General features: G+C 46.6%; 1 protein-coding gene across 1 annotated transcript in view; it reads right to left on the reverse strand.

The window, feature by feature from the left end:
* The window catches only part of myo10 (myosin X), an 88465-nt gene that overhangs the window by 31036 nt on the left and 37180 nt on the right, over window positions 1-20249 (reverse strand). Inside the window, exons 3-4 of the mRNA XM_030403298.1 lie at window positions 15385-15543; window positions 1056-1321 (exon numbers count right to left, since the gene is read on the reverse strand). Of these exons, the coding sequence (XP_030259158.1) occupies window positions 1056-1321; window positions 15385-15543 (425 nt within the window). The remainder of the gene's footprint in view (window positions 1-1055; window positions 1322-15384; window positions 15544-20249) is intronic.

The raw sequence follows: 20249 nt of genomic DNA on the forward strand, positions 1-20249 counted from the left end.
CTCTCCTCCCCACCTCCTCCTCCTCCCACCTTCACCTCTTAAACTAGGTGTTTTTATCTTTCTCTGCTTTAGATCTTGGTTTTCCAAATTCCTCATGTTCGTTGAAACGTCAGAGTTTTAATCCTTGAGTGTCAGTAGCTGCTGACCTGAGATCGTTTGGACCAGCAGAGACAACAGAGGACGACCAGCGCTGCGTTCAGGTTTCTCTGGACAAAGGTAGTTTCAAAAGGAGAGCTAACAAGGTCAACGTGGCTCATCTTGTTGTGTAGAGATAAACAGCTTCAGATTAGAAGAGACAGAGATTATTTTCTCACCTAAACCTGAATTACCTGCAACAGTCCAAATCCACCTATTCACTCGTTCAGTCAGATGTGGACAGATTAATAATGCACTGATCAATATGTCTTAGCTTTATGGATTTTAAATCGAACATGAGTTCTTTCATAATATTTTCTCAGTTCTTACATAATCCTCTGTGCTCTGTGTATATTTTGACACCATATCAGCCCCACAGGAATGTAGAAAGTCCAGCGGCCGTGCGTCCAGGAAACCTCGATGACCACAAACACAACAGTTCCCACAGGGTCAAACACTGCGATGTCCTCTACATCCGCTCCTCGCTCAAACGCCAGCTAAATATTATCATTTCTGAAATGTAAAAATAACTTTTTCTTTTGTGCGTCGGAGGGGAAGAGAACGTCTCCGTCTGTCTGATGGAACAATGGAGCGACTGAGGATGTGAAAGTCGACCGGCTACAATCAAAGAGGAAGGATGTGAGGAAGGAACGTAGCGTACAGAGGATGGAGATAGTCTCACAGTGTGTGTGTGTGTGTGTGTGTGTGTGTGTGTGTGTGTGTGTGTGTCGTAGCATGTAGCGCTCAGATCCTCAGAGCTGCAGCCAAACTGCCCGGGGAGTTTGAGCTTGATCAAAGTGTTTGGCACGCTGAGGAGTGAACGAGTTTAAGACCACGACACTTTATCCAAACGGGCGAATTAGAGGCTCCATATCACCTCAGTCACTGTCAAGTCAGCAAAAGCTGGGAAAATCCCTCACTGTGGTTTCAAAGTTTGCTTGTGTTTAATTAAACTTCTGTAAAGTGATTCAAAGAGACGTTCGGACACGATCTCCCACCTGATCAGGACACACTGGCTCTGCAGCCTCTTCCACAGCGAGCGGTAGCACTCGTTAGCCAGGGCGAAGATGTGCGGCGAGATTTCCCCGAGGTGGTGTCGGCTGTACGTCTCCACGGCGGGCCGGTCGTACAGGCCGGGGAGCTGCTGGTAAGGATTCACCGCCGCCAGGATGGAGCCGATGTACGTCTGAGGGTCAGAGAGAGAAGGACGTGTTAGGAATATAAACATGAGAGGAAACATCAGAGACTGAACGAGCTGAGATGTTCAGATAACTCAACACCTGAAACGCTGAAAACAAGGCAGGTTACATGATTCATATCACTGGTTCCATCCTTCACCTGGGGACAATTCAGCCTGTTTTACCACATTCAGTAGCTGGAACGTATAACTTTGGTTTAAAACACTTGGAAGATGCATCCCTTCATTTTTTATACCGTATAGCTGTAAAATGTAAATCTGCAGACCTCCACGTCATCACTTGTCATTCAACAATCGATTATTACAGCGAAACATCTCTGCTGTCTGTCTCGTCTCAGGTGGAAGCACACATAATCCAATTCTTCAGACAAAAGCAGCGAGTCATAAAAGTCCATTACGCTCTGCAGAATAACATAACAAGCATCCCAACACGTGACCTCAGTAACACACACAACCTCCTCCGCCAGCTCTCCTCGTCTCAGCAACACAACATTTAACGCCTCTGACCTTTTGCTTTTTTCGTTCACCACCCTCCCACAAACTGCAGACTTTCCAACCCGGCTTCAGATTTCAAGAGTTCAAAGCAAAACAAACCAAAACTGCTGAAATTGAAGCTCGTGAAGCCAGAAGAAGTCTTGGCAGCAGCGCCAGAGCTGTGGCGGTGGTGACTAATGGATAAATGGAAAGGCTTGGAAAAAGGCGGCACATCGGCGTGTATCTGTGAGAAAACAACTGGAGTGTTTGTAGCGCTGGCCTCGGCCTGAAGACTCGTAAAGGTCACAGCAACATCGTCCGAGATGTAGCTGTCAGAAACACTCGTTGTCTGAGAAGGTTACAGACGCACTAAACTGTTTTTCTAACGTCCACGTGAGCACACAAACATGGATGCTGTCAAAACCAGTAAATTCTTGGAGGTGCCGTAAACGTTTCCATCTCTCAAACATCCGTACCTTCCATGAAAAATAACACAGGAAGCGTAAAGGTGAGCCACAGGTTGGAAATGTTACTCATGATTATTTTCAAATGTGGGTTTACCTCTAGTCTCACACAGCCAGACCAAACCATTTATCATTCTGCTACAGGGGAAAAAACGCTCTGGCTTGTTTGTATTTCTTTGATTCAACCATAATCGTCCTGGCGGCACAAAGCCAAGGATGCAGAGTCGTGGTTCCATTACAACTGGGCTACCTGGTTCAAGTGGGTCTTTAACTCAACACTCGCTTGTCTTGAGCAGTGGACAAATGAGCGGCTGTAAATAATCTTCCTCCGTGCAGAACTATCGACAAATCGCCGCCAACAAAGCTCAGCCAATTCCATGATAAACACGTGTCAGTTCGTCCTGTGTTGGGTCGCCCACGGTCACGAGTCACCACCGCAGCCCGAGGAAGGCCCATTTGGGGCACGGCTTAATCTGGGAACGGTAACGCAAATCAGCGAGACCAAAATGCCAATGGAAAAAGCCCAGAGGTTTCTGGCTCGGAGGTGGTTGTTTGCTGTAGAGACGGAGGTTAGAGATCGGAGAGATGTGGAGTGAAACAGGCGGTGGATGGCAGGTTTATACCGCCGGACGACATCCAGTGAGTCACGCTGGGTTTACCTCTAACTGCCTCTGAACCTTTTGGGTTTGAGTCATGATACTGGTCTCTTCTGAAAGGGAACAGTTTGGAGCTTACTATCAAAATGTGAAACGTAGAGAAGGTTAGAGAAGGCAGCGACATCTCCTGCCTGACACAACAGCCGCAAGAGTTGTTTCCCATGGAAACTAGGGCCAGGTGTCCCCCCTGTCAATCTAAACCCGCGGACCGTTTATAATGTGTAGTGATTGAGAACCCGGCCCCCTAAACATCCTGGAAGGTGAAAGAGTTACGTTTTTTCACGCTAAATTACATTATAACTTAATCGCCATCAGTAAACAGGTCGCTGACCATCACCGTGATTTCTGAGTTAAAGGTTTTTGCCGGTGACGGACATGTCTTTCGGGCAGAAATGTGACGAAGAGTTGGTAGGACAGGCGGGAGGACAGACGCTGCTCCACCTACAACTGCGGTATTTTTTTCCTCATATAAAGTTACCAACGACAGTTACAGTTACTACGTTACTTTTGTTTGGTCATGTAACGTTAAATTAATCGTTAGATTAGTCGACTAATCTAAAAAATAATCGCTAGATTAGTCGTTTGAAAATAATCGTTTGGGACAGCTCTAATGGAAACACACAAACTCATCCTGTTCCCAACAGTCAGATTCAGATGAGAGCATTTTTTTGTTTGTGCACCTTCAGCTGAAAGTCGAGATCTTGTTAGAGAAGCGCACAATGTTCTCATAAGCTCCCATTAGGATGTGAGTGGCCGTTGTTGCCTGGAGGAGGAGCTGAAATGCATTTAGGAGAAAGAGACATTTTGGTCTGCAGAGCATCTCCGTCTCCCCTCGTCTCTCTCTTATCCTGTTCATCTCCACCGTCACTCACTGAGCATTAAAACACAAGACGATGTCTGAAAGCAAACAGAGCCATCAGTCTTCTGTCGGTCACAGTGAAAATCTGAATTTCACCGTCTCACGAACGAGTATTTGATACTTTTCATTTAGCTGGTTTTTACCAAAGCCAGATATTTTCCTCACATGTGCAGCTGTTTATTATTCTTTTATTACCTGTAATACAGTTAGTAAAACTTTATTATATTAGTCCGGAGTTTCAAAGTGTTAAAACAAGCCGATAAATTAAAAACAGAAGACTCCAGAGGTCGATCAGAGAAAGGTTTCCAAACACTGTTTAGTTTGGAGGAAAAAATCTAAACAGCCTTTTCCAACACAGCCGGAGGTGAAACCATGTTCTGCACTCTGAAGTGGAGAACTCAAACTGCAGCCATAATAAGGATAATTAGGTTAATGGGCATGCAGACGTATAGGGCGCGGAAAGAATATCAACCCTGCCAAAGCGGGCTTTCAGCTGAACGGGTCTGAGAACCTGAGCTGGATGGAAAGACTTTAATGGATCGAAGAAAACAGCTTCTGATTGTTTGTTTTCCTGAAAACAGAAGTCCTGAAGTTCGCCCAGTTGTTCTTCTGGTAACAGACAAACTTCAGTCTTTAACTTCAGTCTTTAACTTCAGTCTTTAACTTCAGTCGCTACGTACGACTTTTCTTGTTCGTCACGTCCAGAAGACGTTTAAACTTGTTTTGAAGATCTCATGAAGTCAAAGTCCATGTTTGAGTGTTTTTAATCACGTAGGACTCGTTCTGTCTCTCACCTATAAGTTCCAATGATGCCAAATAAGGTTGTTTTGTGGGTGTTTTTTCAAGATATATTAGTGTTTGTTACTTTATGGAAATGATATCTTAATTTATATGATGCTGCCATGCTTTTATCAAAAGACGGATGCAGCTGGAGAATAAAAACAACTGAAACCACAGAAAAACTGACTGATGGCCAAAACTCATCACTGGCGGGAGTGTTTTTCCCTCCGGTGTGGTGCAATGCATTCTGGTTGTTGTAGTGAAAACACCAGCCAGTTCTGGTCTTTCTGCTGCAGAGACGGCTCAGTTTGATGTGAGGAACATCTCTCCAGCACTGAAATACTTTAATAACTTCAACAAACACAACTTTAAAACTTTATTGATTGATTCTGGGTGAAACTGGATCACATCTTGTGGTGAAAATATTTTCTGCGGGTGGTTTCAACTTCAATTACTCGATAACTTCTCAACTCTGAAATCACTGGCCTGTTACGTCTCTTTGTTACTGTTCTACAGTGACTTCAGAGGCTCAGGTGATGTCATCAGTCTCGCTGGTCTTCCTGCTGTTTGGACTCCCTCAGAACCAGCGTCCTCCTCCGCTGCCCCGTGCTGCTCATTAAACCCCTCGCACTAATCTCCCCTCGCCGTGCAGACGTCCTACTGACTGACTGACCTACATTCAGCCTGAATGCAAATGTCATTTGAATGGCAGTTGAGGTGACAATATTTACATGACAAATACTGACTCAGACGATCCTCCCTGTGCAAATGAGCAGCAGAGGAGAGGAGGTGGTGTAGTTTCAGTGTGACAGAGGGTCGTAAATCATGGTGTGTGTTATCTCCCACGGAGCGGAGTGTAAACACGGCCCGGCAGCGCTGCGCTCAGGTGAACGGGTCGGGTTTAAAGCTGAAAGGTCCGTGTTCCGTCTGCGGAGTAAACAGTTTACAGTTGAGCTGATCTCAGGCTCTGAGGCTAACGAGCTTCACTCAGCTCGTCCTGTAAATGTCTCTGTAGATGCTAACGTCCGGACACGTGATGTTTAGCACTCAGACTTCTTGTTTATGGCGTCTGGGGAAAGTCGACACCCTTCAAGAACCTCCCCGAGACTTTTACATTCTCCCACACATGAATGTTTGCTCACTATGAGTCCAACGTTTCACAGCCTCACCGCCAGAGCAACATAACTCTGTTCCTGAATCATTAAATACAGATTATTCAATCATTAGTTACTCTTGTAAGTCTTTTGCAACAGTCTAAGCAGTTATCAGATGAACTACTGTGTGTTTCCATTGTGTTTAAAATATAAATAAGCGTGTTGTACTTCCTATAAAAACTTAATGTTGATCTTTCACTGGAGATAGTTACGCTGTCTGTCTCCGACAAGCTTCTTCAATATTTCTTAAACTCAAAACAGACTTTGAGATGTCTTTACTGCTGTAATATAAAGGCTAAAGAAGCAGAGACACCAGTAACCTGAACCTTCCCGCCAAGACAAACACTGTGAGAGAAGTCAGGTGTGCTTCAGCTGCAGTCTGGAGCGAGTTGAGTTCACACGAGATGGCGGGTGTCGCTGAGAATTTAAACCCACGGCTGCCCTTTACTGGATGAATTACAACCATTTGGACTCAATTAGATCCCCAACCGCTCCGTCCTGGTAACAGTTTCCACGGCAGCAGCCTGCCTGAGAGCTAATTGGCTGTGACTCTCATCAGAAGCCCCCCTATTGGCTGCTGTGATTAACCCGCGGCCCCTCGTCCTGCATGTGCGGTGTCGACGTTTCATACCACAGAGGTGACGCAAGAAACGTGATACCCACGTTCACTTTGTTAGTTGAAGGTACGGACTTGCAGCTCTGCATGACTCCAGCAGAGAGCCGGCTGGCACTGATGATCCGGACTTTAAGTCACCAAGAGAAAACAACAATTTGCAAAAAGTTGTAAAAGAATCACAAACAGTTATCGGTTCAGGTTGTAGAGTTTGGCTGCCTACAGCCTCAGATTAACCTGGACTCCGTCTGCCGGGCCCTGAAGTGATGAAGAGACACTGAGCTCGACTCCAATACAACAAACTACCCAACTTGTCCCAATCATCACTGATTGATGTCTTTAACAGCTCGTTCTGTCATGGCAGCAAAGTAAACAAAAGATCAGACCGGGCTTCCAAACTGGGAGCGCTTTCCGTCCTCCGGGGTTTTTGTCCCGGGCTGAAAACTGAACTGCAGAAGGTGGAGACACTTTCAGGTTGTAGGCAGCAACATGAAGAAAACAAACATACCCAACAACGGCGGGCAGGAAGACCAGAACAGAAAAGAACAGATCGGATCTCAGCAACGATGGACTTCTCAAGACAACATCCACAACTTAGATTAATATGATGATAATCCTCTATTATACTGTTGATCAGCGGACCGCTTACAGACTAAAGGAATATATATGAGCAACAATTAGACTTTGTGATCACTTCCAAGTCTGGGAGTCACCGACTGACAACTGTGGAGAATCTAACCGCTCTAAGGAAGCTGATCCAGAAGGTTAAAACTCTGAGATTCATTCGTAAATGTGAATGTCTTTGAGACTCAGAAGGCAGATCGTAAGTATCTGATATCATCATATAAACATCTGATAACAACAGATGACACCCGCTGATAAATGTCAGATGTGTCACTGGTCAAACTGACTGAAGCTTCATGGACTTCATGTATCCAGGACGGCGTCAGTCTCTGCTGAGGGTGTAACTGTAGAGCAGAGGGAGGCAGGCAGCCGGACCGGTCCAAAGGAATGAGCCCTCTCTGAGACCGAGCCAGATAAACGCTCCGAGAGGGAAATGAAGACCAGATGGAGAAGAAAACCTGAAGAATCAGAAACAACGCGCTGGCCAACCTGCCTGCCTGACTGACGGCAGGAAATGTAAGCGAGGGGAGTGCGGGAGGGTTTGAGGCAGTCATTGAGTTACTGTGTCACCAAGACAAATTCCTGCACATTTGTTATACTTGGCGATTAAAGCGGTCCCGATCCACCGTTCGTGTTTAATACCTCTGTTGACGGAGCGGAAACCCCACGTCTGTAAAAGCTGGTTGCTGAGCCGAGGAGAAGGCTTCTCCTCTCGGCGCCCGTTTATTGTTGAAGTGATGCAACGGCGGTTCTGACAGGTTTCCTGGGGACGTGAAAACGTCTGAACACATGAAAAATGAGGAAAGTTTTGATTCCAGTTGAGAAAACAAGAACGATATTAAAATCCTGTTTTTGTTTCCTGACAGGAGGAAAATGATGCTGAGTGAGAATAAGATGCTGCTGTGGTGATGATGTCACATCTGTCACAGCTTCACATCACATATCTTGTTGTTTTTTGTGATGTTTGTACTTTAAAACACTTCTTTAGTTTATCTGTGCAGCTTTTGGCGTCATTACACTCCGAACATTTTGTTCTCAGGAAGAAATCTCAGCCTACCAAACTGTAGTTTCACGGCAGAGTGAAAAAGTGGATTTATTGAGTTGAGTGAGTTTCTTTCCCATCAGAGCTCACTGATGTTGGACTCTGCAGTCGATATGGTGGATTCTCTTTTAGCTCAGTTTTTGGTCTCTACCAACACCTTTCCTCACCAGCTGGTCTCTAACTCAGTCCTTTTTCCTCTAGTGTCAGTTCAGTGTTATGTTTAAAATAAAGCTTATTTATCATTTTATTTGTTGTGACATATTATGGATTGTCACTGATGTTATGAAACTGGGCAGCAAGTCGCCAATCTGGCCGTCCTTTTTGCGGCTAGGTCTGTTGATTTAGACAGAAGGCGGTATACTGGGGGTCTGTTGTGGTCCACCAGTTTGCCGCCTCGGAGGGAACACTTATTTCCACCTCCATTGCTGTAAATCCGAGGCGTCAATGTGCCGGCCTCTGCGTGAGGTGGGCGGAGGTGTGGATGACCTGCACTGTTGTGCGACACACAGCCGGGGAGTTTTAAAACCAGGAAACAGCTGATCACAGTCCATCACTTCATCCGCGGACGTCAAGATGAGCAACTGGACAGCCGCTGAGATCCAGGAGATGCTAGCGTCTCCTCGGTCTCTGTAGCTGTTTGGTTGTCCGCTTGTTGTTGTAGCAGCAAGCTACTAACGGTCGCTACTTTCAAATTAAAAGAACCCAGTTCTAAACTCCAATGGGGTGCAATGTAAAGCTCTTATTTTGAAGACAAATTCAGCCTGCTTCCCCGTTCACTGCCCAACTTCGTGCTTCACGTCAGGTCACATGTTTACACCTACCCCAGTGGAGGCTTTTTGGAAAAGAAGGAATATTACACCTCCTTTTTAGAAAGACAAGGCGGCACATTGCAGCTTTTACCTGGCTGCAGATGTGCAGAAGGGGCTACAGTTTGGTAGGTTTAGCCACAAAAACTACATTATTTTCACCAAAATACTTATAAAGAAATCCATCTTGACACTTGTTCACAGACGGGAATCTAACCTCGCTTGTTGGGTTAAAGCTGGTGTGATAGCATCCAGCCCCTCCCGGGTCTGTTCCCCTGACTCGGACTGTACTGGTTCTGTTTCCCGCTGCACTACAGGAGCGCTTCAAGAAGCAAACACCGACAAGAAACTGTGTCAGTGTTTGCCTGCAACACTGTGACGTTATCTGCGTACAGCTCAAACAAATCAGACATGTTCATTGGTGTTTTTGATAAGTTTGAATTATGACTCAACATCTGGGTTTTCAGCTCGACTCCCATATTTTCTTTTATACAAGCTACAAAGACTTCTCAGGAAACATCAGTATCTTGAGAAGCCTGAAGTGTCTGTGAGGGTTTTTCTTCAGGCTCAGTCAGACAAAACAGTGAATGCAACACACTCAGCCTGCTGATCACAGCTGTGAAACATCAGAACTCTTAAAACCATCATGCGAGCCAACAGCGACTCGTCCGCCACATTCCAAACAAATCTGTTCCTCTGTCAGCGAGATCATTTAACAAATGACGGATCTGCCAAAACTCACTGTCATCAGCAAACCAAGAATGATAAAAATGGTGCAAAAACACAACCGCAGATTTTATTTCACACATTTTCTAAACAACAAAGATCGAAGATAAAACCAACAGGATTGAATCTGCTCCCAGGAAGTCACGATCAATGCAATCTTCCACACTCTGCTTGTAAAAAGGACGGAGTGGGTTTGTGTTTCAGTGTGGCTTAAAGAGTGTGTGTGTGTGTGTGTGTGTGTGTGTGTGTGCGTGCTTGTTTCTGTATGACGAGGAGTTTTTAAATTGCAGGACCAGATATCTACTGTGGGAAGAAAAGTGGCATGAAAGCTGACTGATGACTGTAAACACGACATTATCTCTTTCTTTCTGTCACATAGTGGGACCTGAATTTGGGGGGAAATCCACAGTTTGCACAATAACTGCTGCTCTGCTTGAAGCAACGAGTGTGAGATGAGGTGATTAGCAGGCAACTCGCTCACGGCTCCGGGTTGAAACAGTCCCGGGTCTATCAGGAGCTCGTCTACATTCCAGGTTCCTGCCGCCTACATCACACCTCTCAGTTACGAGCTGAGACTTTGTGAAAGTGGAGCAGCAGCTGGCTGTCGCAGTCTGTCAGCGGGCCGGCAGCAGACACAGAGACTTGTTAAAATAAGCAGAGCGAGTCACGAGATACCGCTCTGTGCCCAAACCGGCCGAGCTGGCGGAGATCGCAGTCGATCTTCTGAGAGCGATCGAGCAGTTTCAGAACAGCACCTCAGTCCAAACTCTTACAGTCAAACTGTTGCTCACGGTGAGATAACAAGCTGCAGATTGGAAACAGGTAGATCGTACATATCTGCGATGGCCGACCGTCACATGTGTGGCCTGATTCTGCACGGTGGAGCCGGATGAGCCGGTGTTTGCCTCGTAGCTGTCAGTCACAGTTACAGAGCCAGTTCAGGATGTGGACTGTTGTGTTTGTCACATGTTCAGCTGAAAACATTGACTTACTGTGTGACCCAGTTCCTTCAGTCAAGAGGCCTGGAACCATTCCTCTTACGTCAATACTCACCAGCCTGTAGCACCAGATATGGTGCCCCAAAGCTGAAGTGGGATGGATCAGCCAATCATGTCGTTGCGTCTTTGAGAGTTGAGATTCACAACAGTCTTTAAGAGCCACTGTGTCCTATCAGTGACATGAAACCAAGTGTAACTTCTACAGTAGCTATTATCAGACCTGACGGCTGATTCACAACCTTGTTATGTCTTTGCAACCTCTGAAAGTGAAAAGTCAAAGTCAAAGGTACCTGACGCCTGGAATCAAACATCCAGTTTGAGGAACAGGTCCGTGACGTTAACGGCGTCTCTGAGGTGATGAACACTCAGACAGGATCGTGCAACTCTGGGAAGTTATCACAGCAGCAACTATTCTATCATTCACCGAAATAGAATAAAAATATGGTGTTCATGCGAGACAGTTATCCATCAGGAATGTTTGCTTGCACAATTTGATTGACCAACAGTTTACAGGATGATGTTGCATCGTGTTGGTCGTCTTGCTGAGGCTGCAGAGCAGAAGTGTGTGTGAACGCAGCCTTCGTGCTGTAAATGAAGACAAATTACTCAGCAGAGGAATTTCCTGTCGTTAGTCGACGTCATACAATTTATATTCTAAACTATGAGAAGGGTTACGCATGAAGAGTGCATGATTTGACCTCCTGCTGGGACGAGACAACGACAGGAGGAGAGGTGATGACACGTGAATGCCTGCACAGAGTGTGAGTGTGTGTGTGTGTGTGTGTGTGTGTGTGTGTGTGTGTGTGTGTGTGTGTGTGTGTGTGTGTGTGTGTGTGTGTGTGCGTGCGAGTGTGTGTGTGTGTGTGCGTGCGAGTGTGTGTGTGTGTGAGTGTGTGTGTGTGTGTGTGTGTGTGAGTGTGTGTGTGCGTGCGAGTGTGTGTGTGCGTGTAGATGGGGTCGGATGTAAAACCAACAATGTGTGATAGAAAAATGAGAGAATGAGAATGTGTGTCAGTGTGTTTGGATGAAAGAGAGGAGACAGTGTCGGGGTACAGGAGATTCCTGAGTGTGTGTGTGTGTGTGTGTGTGTGTGTGTGCGCATGTGTGTGCGCATGTGTGTGCGCATGTGTGTGTGTGTGTGTGTGTGTGTGCGCTTTCACTGGAATCTGCAGAGGAGACGAGTGAGGCCACCAGTCGACAGCACAGCTGGTTACAATCATAGCAGCTAAAGACTGTACACACACACACACACACACACACACACACACACACACACACACACACACACACACACACACACAGTCTGGTAGCCTCTGGGCTAAATTCTCTGTCCAACTATGTCATGCTAACAGCAGCTAGCTTCAGTTCAGCCAGATCTTTTGTCAGGCGAACACAAAGGAATGTACAGATTTGTTTGTTCGATGTTAAAATTCAGACGCAGAGAAACTTTTGAAGTAAATAATGAGCTCTGATCTCTGCACTGATTAAACACCAAGTAGTTCAAACTAAGCCGTCATCTGGTCAGCGAGGCGTTGAGAAGGTGAAAGAAAATGAAAATACACACATTTTTTGACCTAAAGCTAAAATAAACTACAACCAGCTTACAGCAGAAAAGTACTGAAAGATCTCCTGATCATACGGGAAAAAGGACTTTGGTGGATATTTGTCTAAAGATGGATATCACCAACAGAACCAGCTCATTAATCCTCCCTTTATTCCCTCAGAAGTCAGCCGGGGTGCTGTCAGGAATCTGGGGGCCCCTGTCAGGTTGTGACACCGGGGGCCCCTCGCTCTCATGCATTTAACTTCATGCATTAGCCCGTCACCTTAACTTTCTCCTCCTTTTAACACCGCAGGGACTTTTCCAGGAACCTGAGCACCACGTTAGGAAGGCAGGAACTTTACCTGTTTCACCCACAGAGTCGCTCCAAATATTAATAATGTGCAGCTTTTCTTACTGAACGTCTGTTTTCTGCTCTCCAGGGAACAAATTCAACCCCCGACCAGAAACTGTCCCAGAACAAACTGATTGAATAAACACGAGCTGAAACATCTTCTTCATATAATCGAGGGCGCTGACTCTCCAAGAGGAAAAACAAATAAAGGGCACATGACATGAAGCATCAGGTCTTGTGGAGGCAGTCAGCGGGACAGAGATCTGCAGGAATGTGGAGGCCGTGTTGTCCACCAGCACACATTTCTCATCAAGGACGGACAAGAACAGCGAGCGGCGCCGTGACAAAATCCAGACGAGAAGCATCTAAAGGTCTGTGAGCCGTCGCTGGAGGTGGTATTAAAGAGCAGATACTCCTGCTACACGACTGAAATCCTCTCTACATATCCAGATGTTCCTACAGATTATAAACTGAAGGTTGTTTAATATTTAAAGCTGAAACTTCACGACGTTATTGGCTCTTTCAGTCCCAGAGAGACGGGTTAGCAGTGGGTTTGTAGCCCTTCCCTTCGGTTCACCGCGGCCATCTCCACCAAAACCTCTCCTCTAATTTTCCCCCTGGCCCGAGAAAGAGAAAAAAAAGGCCCGTCAGAGTTGAGATCGGGCGGCTGTGATGAATTGATTGGATAATTTCGACCATACGGGAGCGTTCACATGTGATTAAAGTAACGAGACGGCATTTGTCAAAGGTTACTGTGGCTAATGTGAGCAGAAAGCACAAGGCGGCCTTTGTCACCGGCTTGTTTTGCTGGAGAGAGAAAGAGCTGGGTCAGCGCCGTTCATTAGTCCATCAGTCCACATCCAGACGGTACCGGTCGGGAACTATTTGTCCCACATAGTCCTTTGTTTTCTGGCCTATACAGTAGAGAGGTTCCTTTACTGTGACGGAGGTCAGCAGGAACAGAGGTGCATTGTTTGCTAATTAGCTCACCGTGTAAAGCAGGACAGGGCGGAATTAATTACTGTGTCAGGATAATATATAAACTATAGGAACAGAGGGATGATTCATCAGCATGGAGGTGCTGTTCTCTTCAGCTGGGATACCCCAACAATCGACCCGGTCCAGTTAACGTTTCACGTCCAAGGTTGACATTTCTTATGGAGATATTTTGAGCCACTGGGTGTTTCCATCCGCCTGCTTTTCACAGGAAGTCGGAACATCTTCACCCGTGATCATAGCAACCACAACAGGTATTTTGAGCCAAACCACGATGTTGACCAGACCCGACCCAGGTGGTTTTTGTGCATAAACATAACCACGGTCTCAGCACAGCGTCGTGACGAGAGAGGAATAGCTGCAGCGTAAACAAACGTTGGGTCTGTGTGCAGCAATCAGACAGCAGTCTTTAATTAGAGGTGTCAGAGTCTGAGCGGCCAAGTCTTCTCGTGGTCGCACAAATCATGACTCTGGTCTGGAGAACGCCAGGTGATGTTGTTGTAGAGACAGAGCGGAGGAGGTGGAGGACACCGCTGTTTGTCTCTCCTTTCCTTTAACCATGACCGCCATCGTTCCAGAACCTCAGAGTCATCATCGCTGCGACCACAACAATGAAGATCCTCCAACTTCGTCAGTCCATTTAATCCAAACCACAGTCTTCCCCGAAACCTTGTTTGAGCTTTATCTTGACCAAACGTTAACCACATCCTCGTCACCTGATTAACTGATCCGTGCTCTGGTTCTGGAGCCACAGAGATAGATGCTGACAGATGGATTTAGTGTTCTGTTAGTGGAGGCGGGTCTTCTAACGGGTCAGAGATCACAGAGAGAGGACAGTGAACCACAGCTACATGTTCCCATCACTGTGGTTCTGATTCACTCCAAAACTAACACACTCCCAACCGTTCCGTCTCACACCTTGGACGACTCGGCTGCTATCAGAACCGAGCCAGGACCCCGCTCGCTCCTGCCAGAACTCCCAGCGAGTCCACCACGAAACACCAGCGTCGACCCAAACAGCCCCGGACTCTAATCGTCCTCCCTCTCACTTGGCAGCCCGTTTGCTTTTCTGGCTGCCAAACAAGGAGCTCCCGTTCAGCGCCATCCAGCCCGGATTCAAAGAGGCTCAATCTGTCCCGCTTTGGGTTTTATCACCTGTGCTTTTCATCACCTGGTCAACACTGTCGTCATGGAAACATCATGAACAAGCTGCACAGCAACAACAACCACCAAACAGCTGTTAAACAGCTCCGTCTGTGTTTTCAGTTTGCAGACAGTAACCTCTAGTTTAATCTCTGTATTCATGCTACAGTCCTGGAAACTGAAAATAAAAGCAGTCCAACAGGTCGACATGTTGTAGAGCAGCAGGTGAGTAACACACCTTTCAATCAGCTCCACACGTGTTCGTCCAGCTTCTCTGTCTGCTGCTCGTCATAAATCAGAGACGGAAAGCCAAATGTTTTTGACGGGACGTCCACCGGGAACGTCGCTGTGCACCGATTTACTCCAGAAGGACACGACCTCCATCACATTCTGTTTCTGACCGAGTCATCACCGTCTTCTTATCTGCCCGCGTCTAGACGATTATCTCTGCGGTTACATAACGATTGAGCAACCTCAGCCGTTCATGGGAGATTCCCTGCGTGGATCTTTTCAAAGAAGGCGGCGTACCCCGACAGGCCGAGCTGTCAACATGATACCGGAGATACGGGAGAGTTTGTTTTGGGCTGTTGATGTCAGAGGATCTCTACACTCTCAGATTTCCCCTCACACGCCTCAGATCTGATACAGAACTGGTTCACCGTCTGTTGTTTTCATAATGTAGCTAAACTGAAACTGATATTCTCACGTTGCTTCTTCTTTTATCACATCGTACCAAAGAAACAGGACGAAAACCATCAAAGTCAGCAGCACTGAAAACACACAGCGACAGTTAAAGTCATCAGAAACGTGTTGAGACTCACGTAGATGTGTCTCTGCTGGTAGCGCAGGAACAGGTTGTGCATGATGGCGCCGTCGTGGAGGTCCTCCAGGGTCGCCATGTCCTCCACGCCCCGGATGCTGCTGTGGTGCATGGGCTGCACCTTCTGTCGGGTGAGGGCATTCTGCTTGTAGGTGTACACCTGGGTCAGAACACGGGGAAACATGGAGATGAGAAACAAGAAAACAACTCAAAAACTGATTAGAAGAGAAGATGGAGAGACAGAGAAAGACAGAAAGTTCTCCAGGGTTAAAAGAGAAAACCTTCCCGGGAGGCGACGACTTTAAAATCACAGGAACACATTGGACCCGCCTGCTGGAGCGCTGTTTACAGTGGAGCCGGTCCGTGACTACTTCCTGATCCAGTTCTGGGTCACTTGTTCTCCAGGTAAAGGCCTAACGTGGACTTCAGTTACCACAAGATTTACATTTTTTTAAATTTTCAGATCCAGTTTTTTTCTCTATATTCTGCTCTTTTCTGACCGAGTGAGTCCGGTCCAGATCAGATAACACCAGGACCACCAGACCAGAACTCAGCAGCTGCTCATAAATGTACAACTCAAACTTCCAGAAGTCTTCAAGCTGAAATGCAGCGACACGACACGTGTTCAGTCTTTACTGTCTCACTTCACTACCACGATCGTTTTCTGAACTGAGAGTTAAAAACATTTGCAGAACATATTTTTGTGTCACAGTAATAATGAAGCCTAACAAAAAGCAGCTGGGAGAAACTGGACCGGGACCGAGAACATCACAACAGACAGCCGGGACTTTCTGTGTTTTCCTTGTTCAATGTTTTGGACATTAAACATGTTCAGAACCAGATTATATGTTCTGACAAACACATCAGACTGAGCCGGACTCGTATCCCTCAGAGGACCATGTGACGTCGCGCTCGCTGCTCAAACGTCGACAGGATTTCCACCGACAACCTCTCGCTGTCTGACCGACTGCTGCAACAGTTTAACTGTGAGATTTACAGCAGACGGCTTCCTCCTGGACAGACGATCTCTCGTGTTACTGGAGGAGTGTGAAGCCTGGACGCTCCACAGAACCTCCCCTGGCTCGCACAGCACAGGTTCGGTCCAGGAGTGTCGGCTGAGTAACAACTGTAAATGTTTGAAAAGGTTCAAAATTCACTGCGATCAGAATAAATCAGTGGATGAAACGATGAGAAGGAGTGAAGCCAGGCGAGAGGTGACATCCAGACTCTGACTGGAGGAAACTAGGACCAGCAACAGGAAGTGAAGTTTCAGAGTAAAGGTTGAGTAAAAAGATGATTTGATATATTTCTGTTGTTCGTTTAAAGTGACAAGAAGAAATAAAAGAAACAAAAAAAAGCAACAAGACAGAAGATCATGATCTCAGTGAGAATTACTTAATTACAGCCTTCAGATTAATGTAGTGGTCTTTATCTGAGACGTCTGGTTGTAGAAAGTCTCTAAAAGTGGTACGAGCACGTCTGTGTACACGTGTTCTGCAGTAGAAGAACGTATTTGCCTCCTCCGGCTGGTTTTTGTGTGCGAGTATTAAATGTCTCCCGCAGGCCGGACTTTAACCTCAGCCTCCTCCTCACGGCTCACATTTCACGTCACCTTCCTCACAGGTGACATACGGCAGATAGCCGAGGTAAACATGACCCGGGTGGTGAACACACAGTCAGGAGGCGGGTGGAGGTCTGAGCAGACGGCTGCTTATCTTCTGTGTCAGAGGACGAACAGCTTCTCCAGACTAAACTGTGTGTGTGTGTGTAACGTTTGTCCTAAAACGACAAGACAGAACCAGAGATAACCGGTCCAGACATCACGGCAGTGTTCAGTCCTCTCACCCTGACGGAGCTCAGCAGTCTGTGCAGTATCTTTTAATAAGACGACTGTAAAGCTTTGTTACCGTCAGTGAGTTTCATCAGCTGTGTGCACAACAACATGAAGCTTCACTCATTCATCTCTCAGGAATCAGGAACAAATCTTCTCCTGGTGCATCATGAAACGTGTTTATCTTCAATCCTGTGATGCTTCACGTGGATATTTGTGGCTCCTGGTTTGCATTTAATCATGCAAACTACGTTCTGATGACACAGTTATCTACTGTACCGTATCTACAGGAGTAAATACGCTGAAATATCTCTTTGTGTTTGTGTTTGGTCAGATTAACATAACTTTATCAAGATTCTGGTTGGGTGAAGTTTCAGCCTTCAGACGTCTGTACAGGCCGAGGTCAGTTTAAACCAGTCAAAACATTTTAACACGAGTCTCAACTTTAACGTCAGTATCAAGCAGGGAGGAGAGATCGTCTGAGGATTTATAGAAACATCCCGACTCAGCCTGAGACGGGAGAGACACTCAGGTCCAACATATAAGTCCTACAGGCACAATCAGCTCTGGACCAAAGTCACTAAATCTTAACATTTCTTATTTTACTTTATTTCCTCCCAGATGAAAACTGTCAGGAGATAAAGCCTCCAAAATGTGACACTAGATAACTGAAAATGACAACTCTTAACTCTCTAAAACATAAAAACATTGAGGAAAACCAGTTTAATATTTAGACAAATAAGCTGTTGTTGAAGTCAGCGTTAATGAGCAGCACCAGGAGGCGGCGGGCCGGTCCAGAGGTGAACAGGAGGAGCCGCTGAGGTTAATTAAGAGAAGACCTCAGATTATGATCGCTCTGCAGGAGGTCTGCAGCCTGCAGGAGGACGCACAGATCCCTGAGGGGGGTCTGCTCAGAATACTGACGGATCCACAGAGACGGATCAAACATCTGACTTCAGTTCTGCTGCGTGACTGTGAGGACGTTCTCATGGGTCGGCTCGTAGCTCTTATTTACATTCTGTGATTCCTCACGTTTCACAGCGTCTCCACCATGTCGGCTGCTGGGTGGAAAAAGCAGAGCAGCCGAACTCGACGCCGTCTCAGCTGTTTCCATAAACAACAACACCACACCAGGCACACGTGGACACACCGGGTCGGACTTCTTATTGCCGTCTATGATGTGTTCAGTGGGTTTTCTGGCCTGAGAACCTGACAAACACAAAGACGTCTCGCCACAGTCGCACCGCTTGTCACAGGAATATTTACATCTCAGGTCCAGCGTCCACACAGCGGCTCTCTTTCAGTACGAGCATGTTTGGAGAAAGTTTGGCTGACGCTCTCTTTTGTGTCATCCGTCACCCTGGTAACCAAGAAATGGAGGGGAGGCTTGTTCTGGCTGCGTCCGTCTATCGAGCACAGACAGAATGTGTTGGACACACTAACTGTTGTTGATGACTGTCGTGTTTTAAGCACCCGACACATTAAAGCTCGCGATCACCTCGTGGTGTGTTCTGCTGCGGAGCCCCTCAGCGTTCAGCGCTGCTCCTCTTCTAATTTTAGCTGCATAATCAGCTGTTTGCTCCCTGAGCCACTTAAGGCTGTTTGTCATAAAGCAGCTTTACTGTCACTTCTGTTAATGTGCTCATGAAGACAATACGCCCAGAAGCATTTCATATCCCGCTGAATGCAGCGTCATCAGCTGAATGAACACAGGGTTCAGATTCTCCACCGAGATCTTTAGGAAATGAAGCCAAAATATGACGGAACGATCAGCTCTGACCAGAGATTAAATGTAATCATCATCATCATCATCGTCATCATTGTTAACTTCATGTCTTTAAACTTTGTAAGTTTGAACAAATAGAGAATTGACCGACAGAGAGTCTGATCAGTTTCTTCTTCTGTGGATGATAAAAAATCTGGTGCTGTGTGCAGCAGCAAAACAAGACTGTAAGAGCATCAGCACAACACACACACACACACACACACACAACACACACACACACACACACACACACACTCTGTCATTGTCTGAAGCTGGTCGCTGACCTGCAGTGACCGACAGCTCAGGGTGATCCTTCCTGCAGAAAGCTGGTCTCTGTCTGAGGGGTCAATCACATCTGACCCCTCACACACACACACACACACACACACACACACACACACACACACACACACACACACACTCCTCGGTGACGCTCTGGGGGGAACTGAACGTCACAGAAACGTCTTTCAGACGGTTGAAATGTGATGTGAGTCTCGTCAACGCTGCGTTCACAACCTGCGTGTTCTGATGAGTTTCACCGTCACCATGTGTTTCCTCCTGCTCTAGTCTCTGTCTCACTAACCTGGACTGACTTTAAGAAACGAGACTAAACTGTTGACGTGTGCTGAGAGGTGGACGGCTGCAGGGAGATCTCTGACTCGTTGGACCGGTGGAGTGTAAACAGTGTTTACAGCCAACAGTCTGACACGTGTGGACAGCGTCTGTAAACACGGCGTCTCTCTGCAGCCTCACCGCTTCAGACTGTCGACCGTCTGCCATCAGCAAACACGTTCAGTCAGAAACTGATGCTTTCCTGATGTTTCTCTAATTACACTACGAGGAACTTCAATTATTTCTTTAATTTTTGGCAATATTTGCTGGTAGCAGCTGGAGAATGATTATGTAAATATACAGCAGATGGTTAGCGTAGCGTAGCTTAGCACACAGACTGGAAACAGCAAGTATGGTTCTGTCACCTAGCGCTGATGATGTAAAAAAACGATGAACTTTTTACAAATTTGACAAAACCAGCTGTAACCAGAGCGCTTTATTAACCTGAATCTAACGACCGACAGAAGCCTGAAACTAGAGAACCAGAAACTGGAACAAAAACAGAGAGAGCGTGGACGCCGTCTGTCCTCCGCTGTCTTCCTGTCACAGCATGGCAGTCGTCTTCCAGCAGCCCTCAGTAGGGGACAGGTTGTTTCTGGCTTTGGCCTAATTAGGTTTCTAATTGGTCCGGTTGTCTTTGTGGAGATGAGTTAGGTCC

This window comes from Sparus aurata, chromosome 21 (assembly GCF_900880675.1).
Source record: "Sparus aurata chromosome 21, fSpaAur1.1, whole genome shotgun sequence".
Lineage (NCBI taxonomy): Eukaryota > Metazoa > Chordata > Actinopteri > Spariformes > Sparidae > Sparus > Sparus aurata.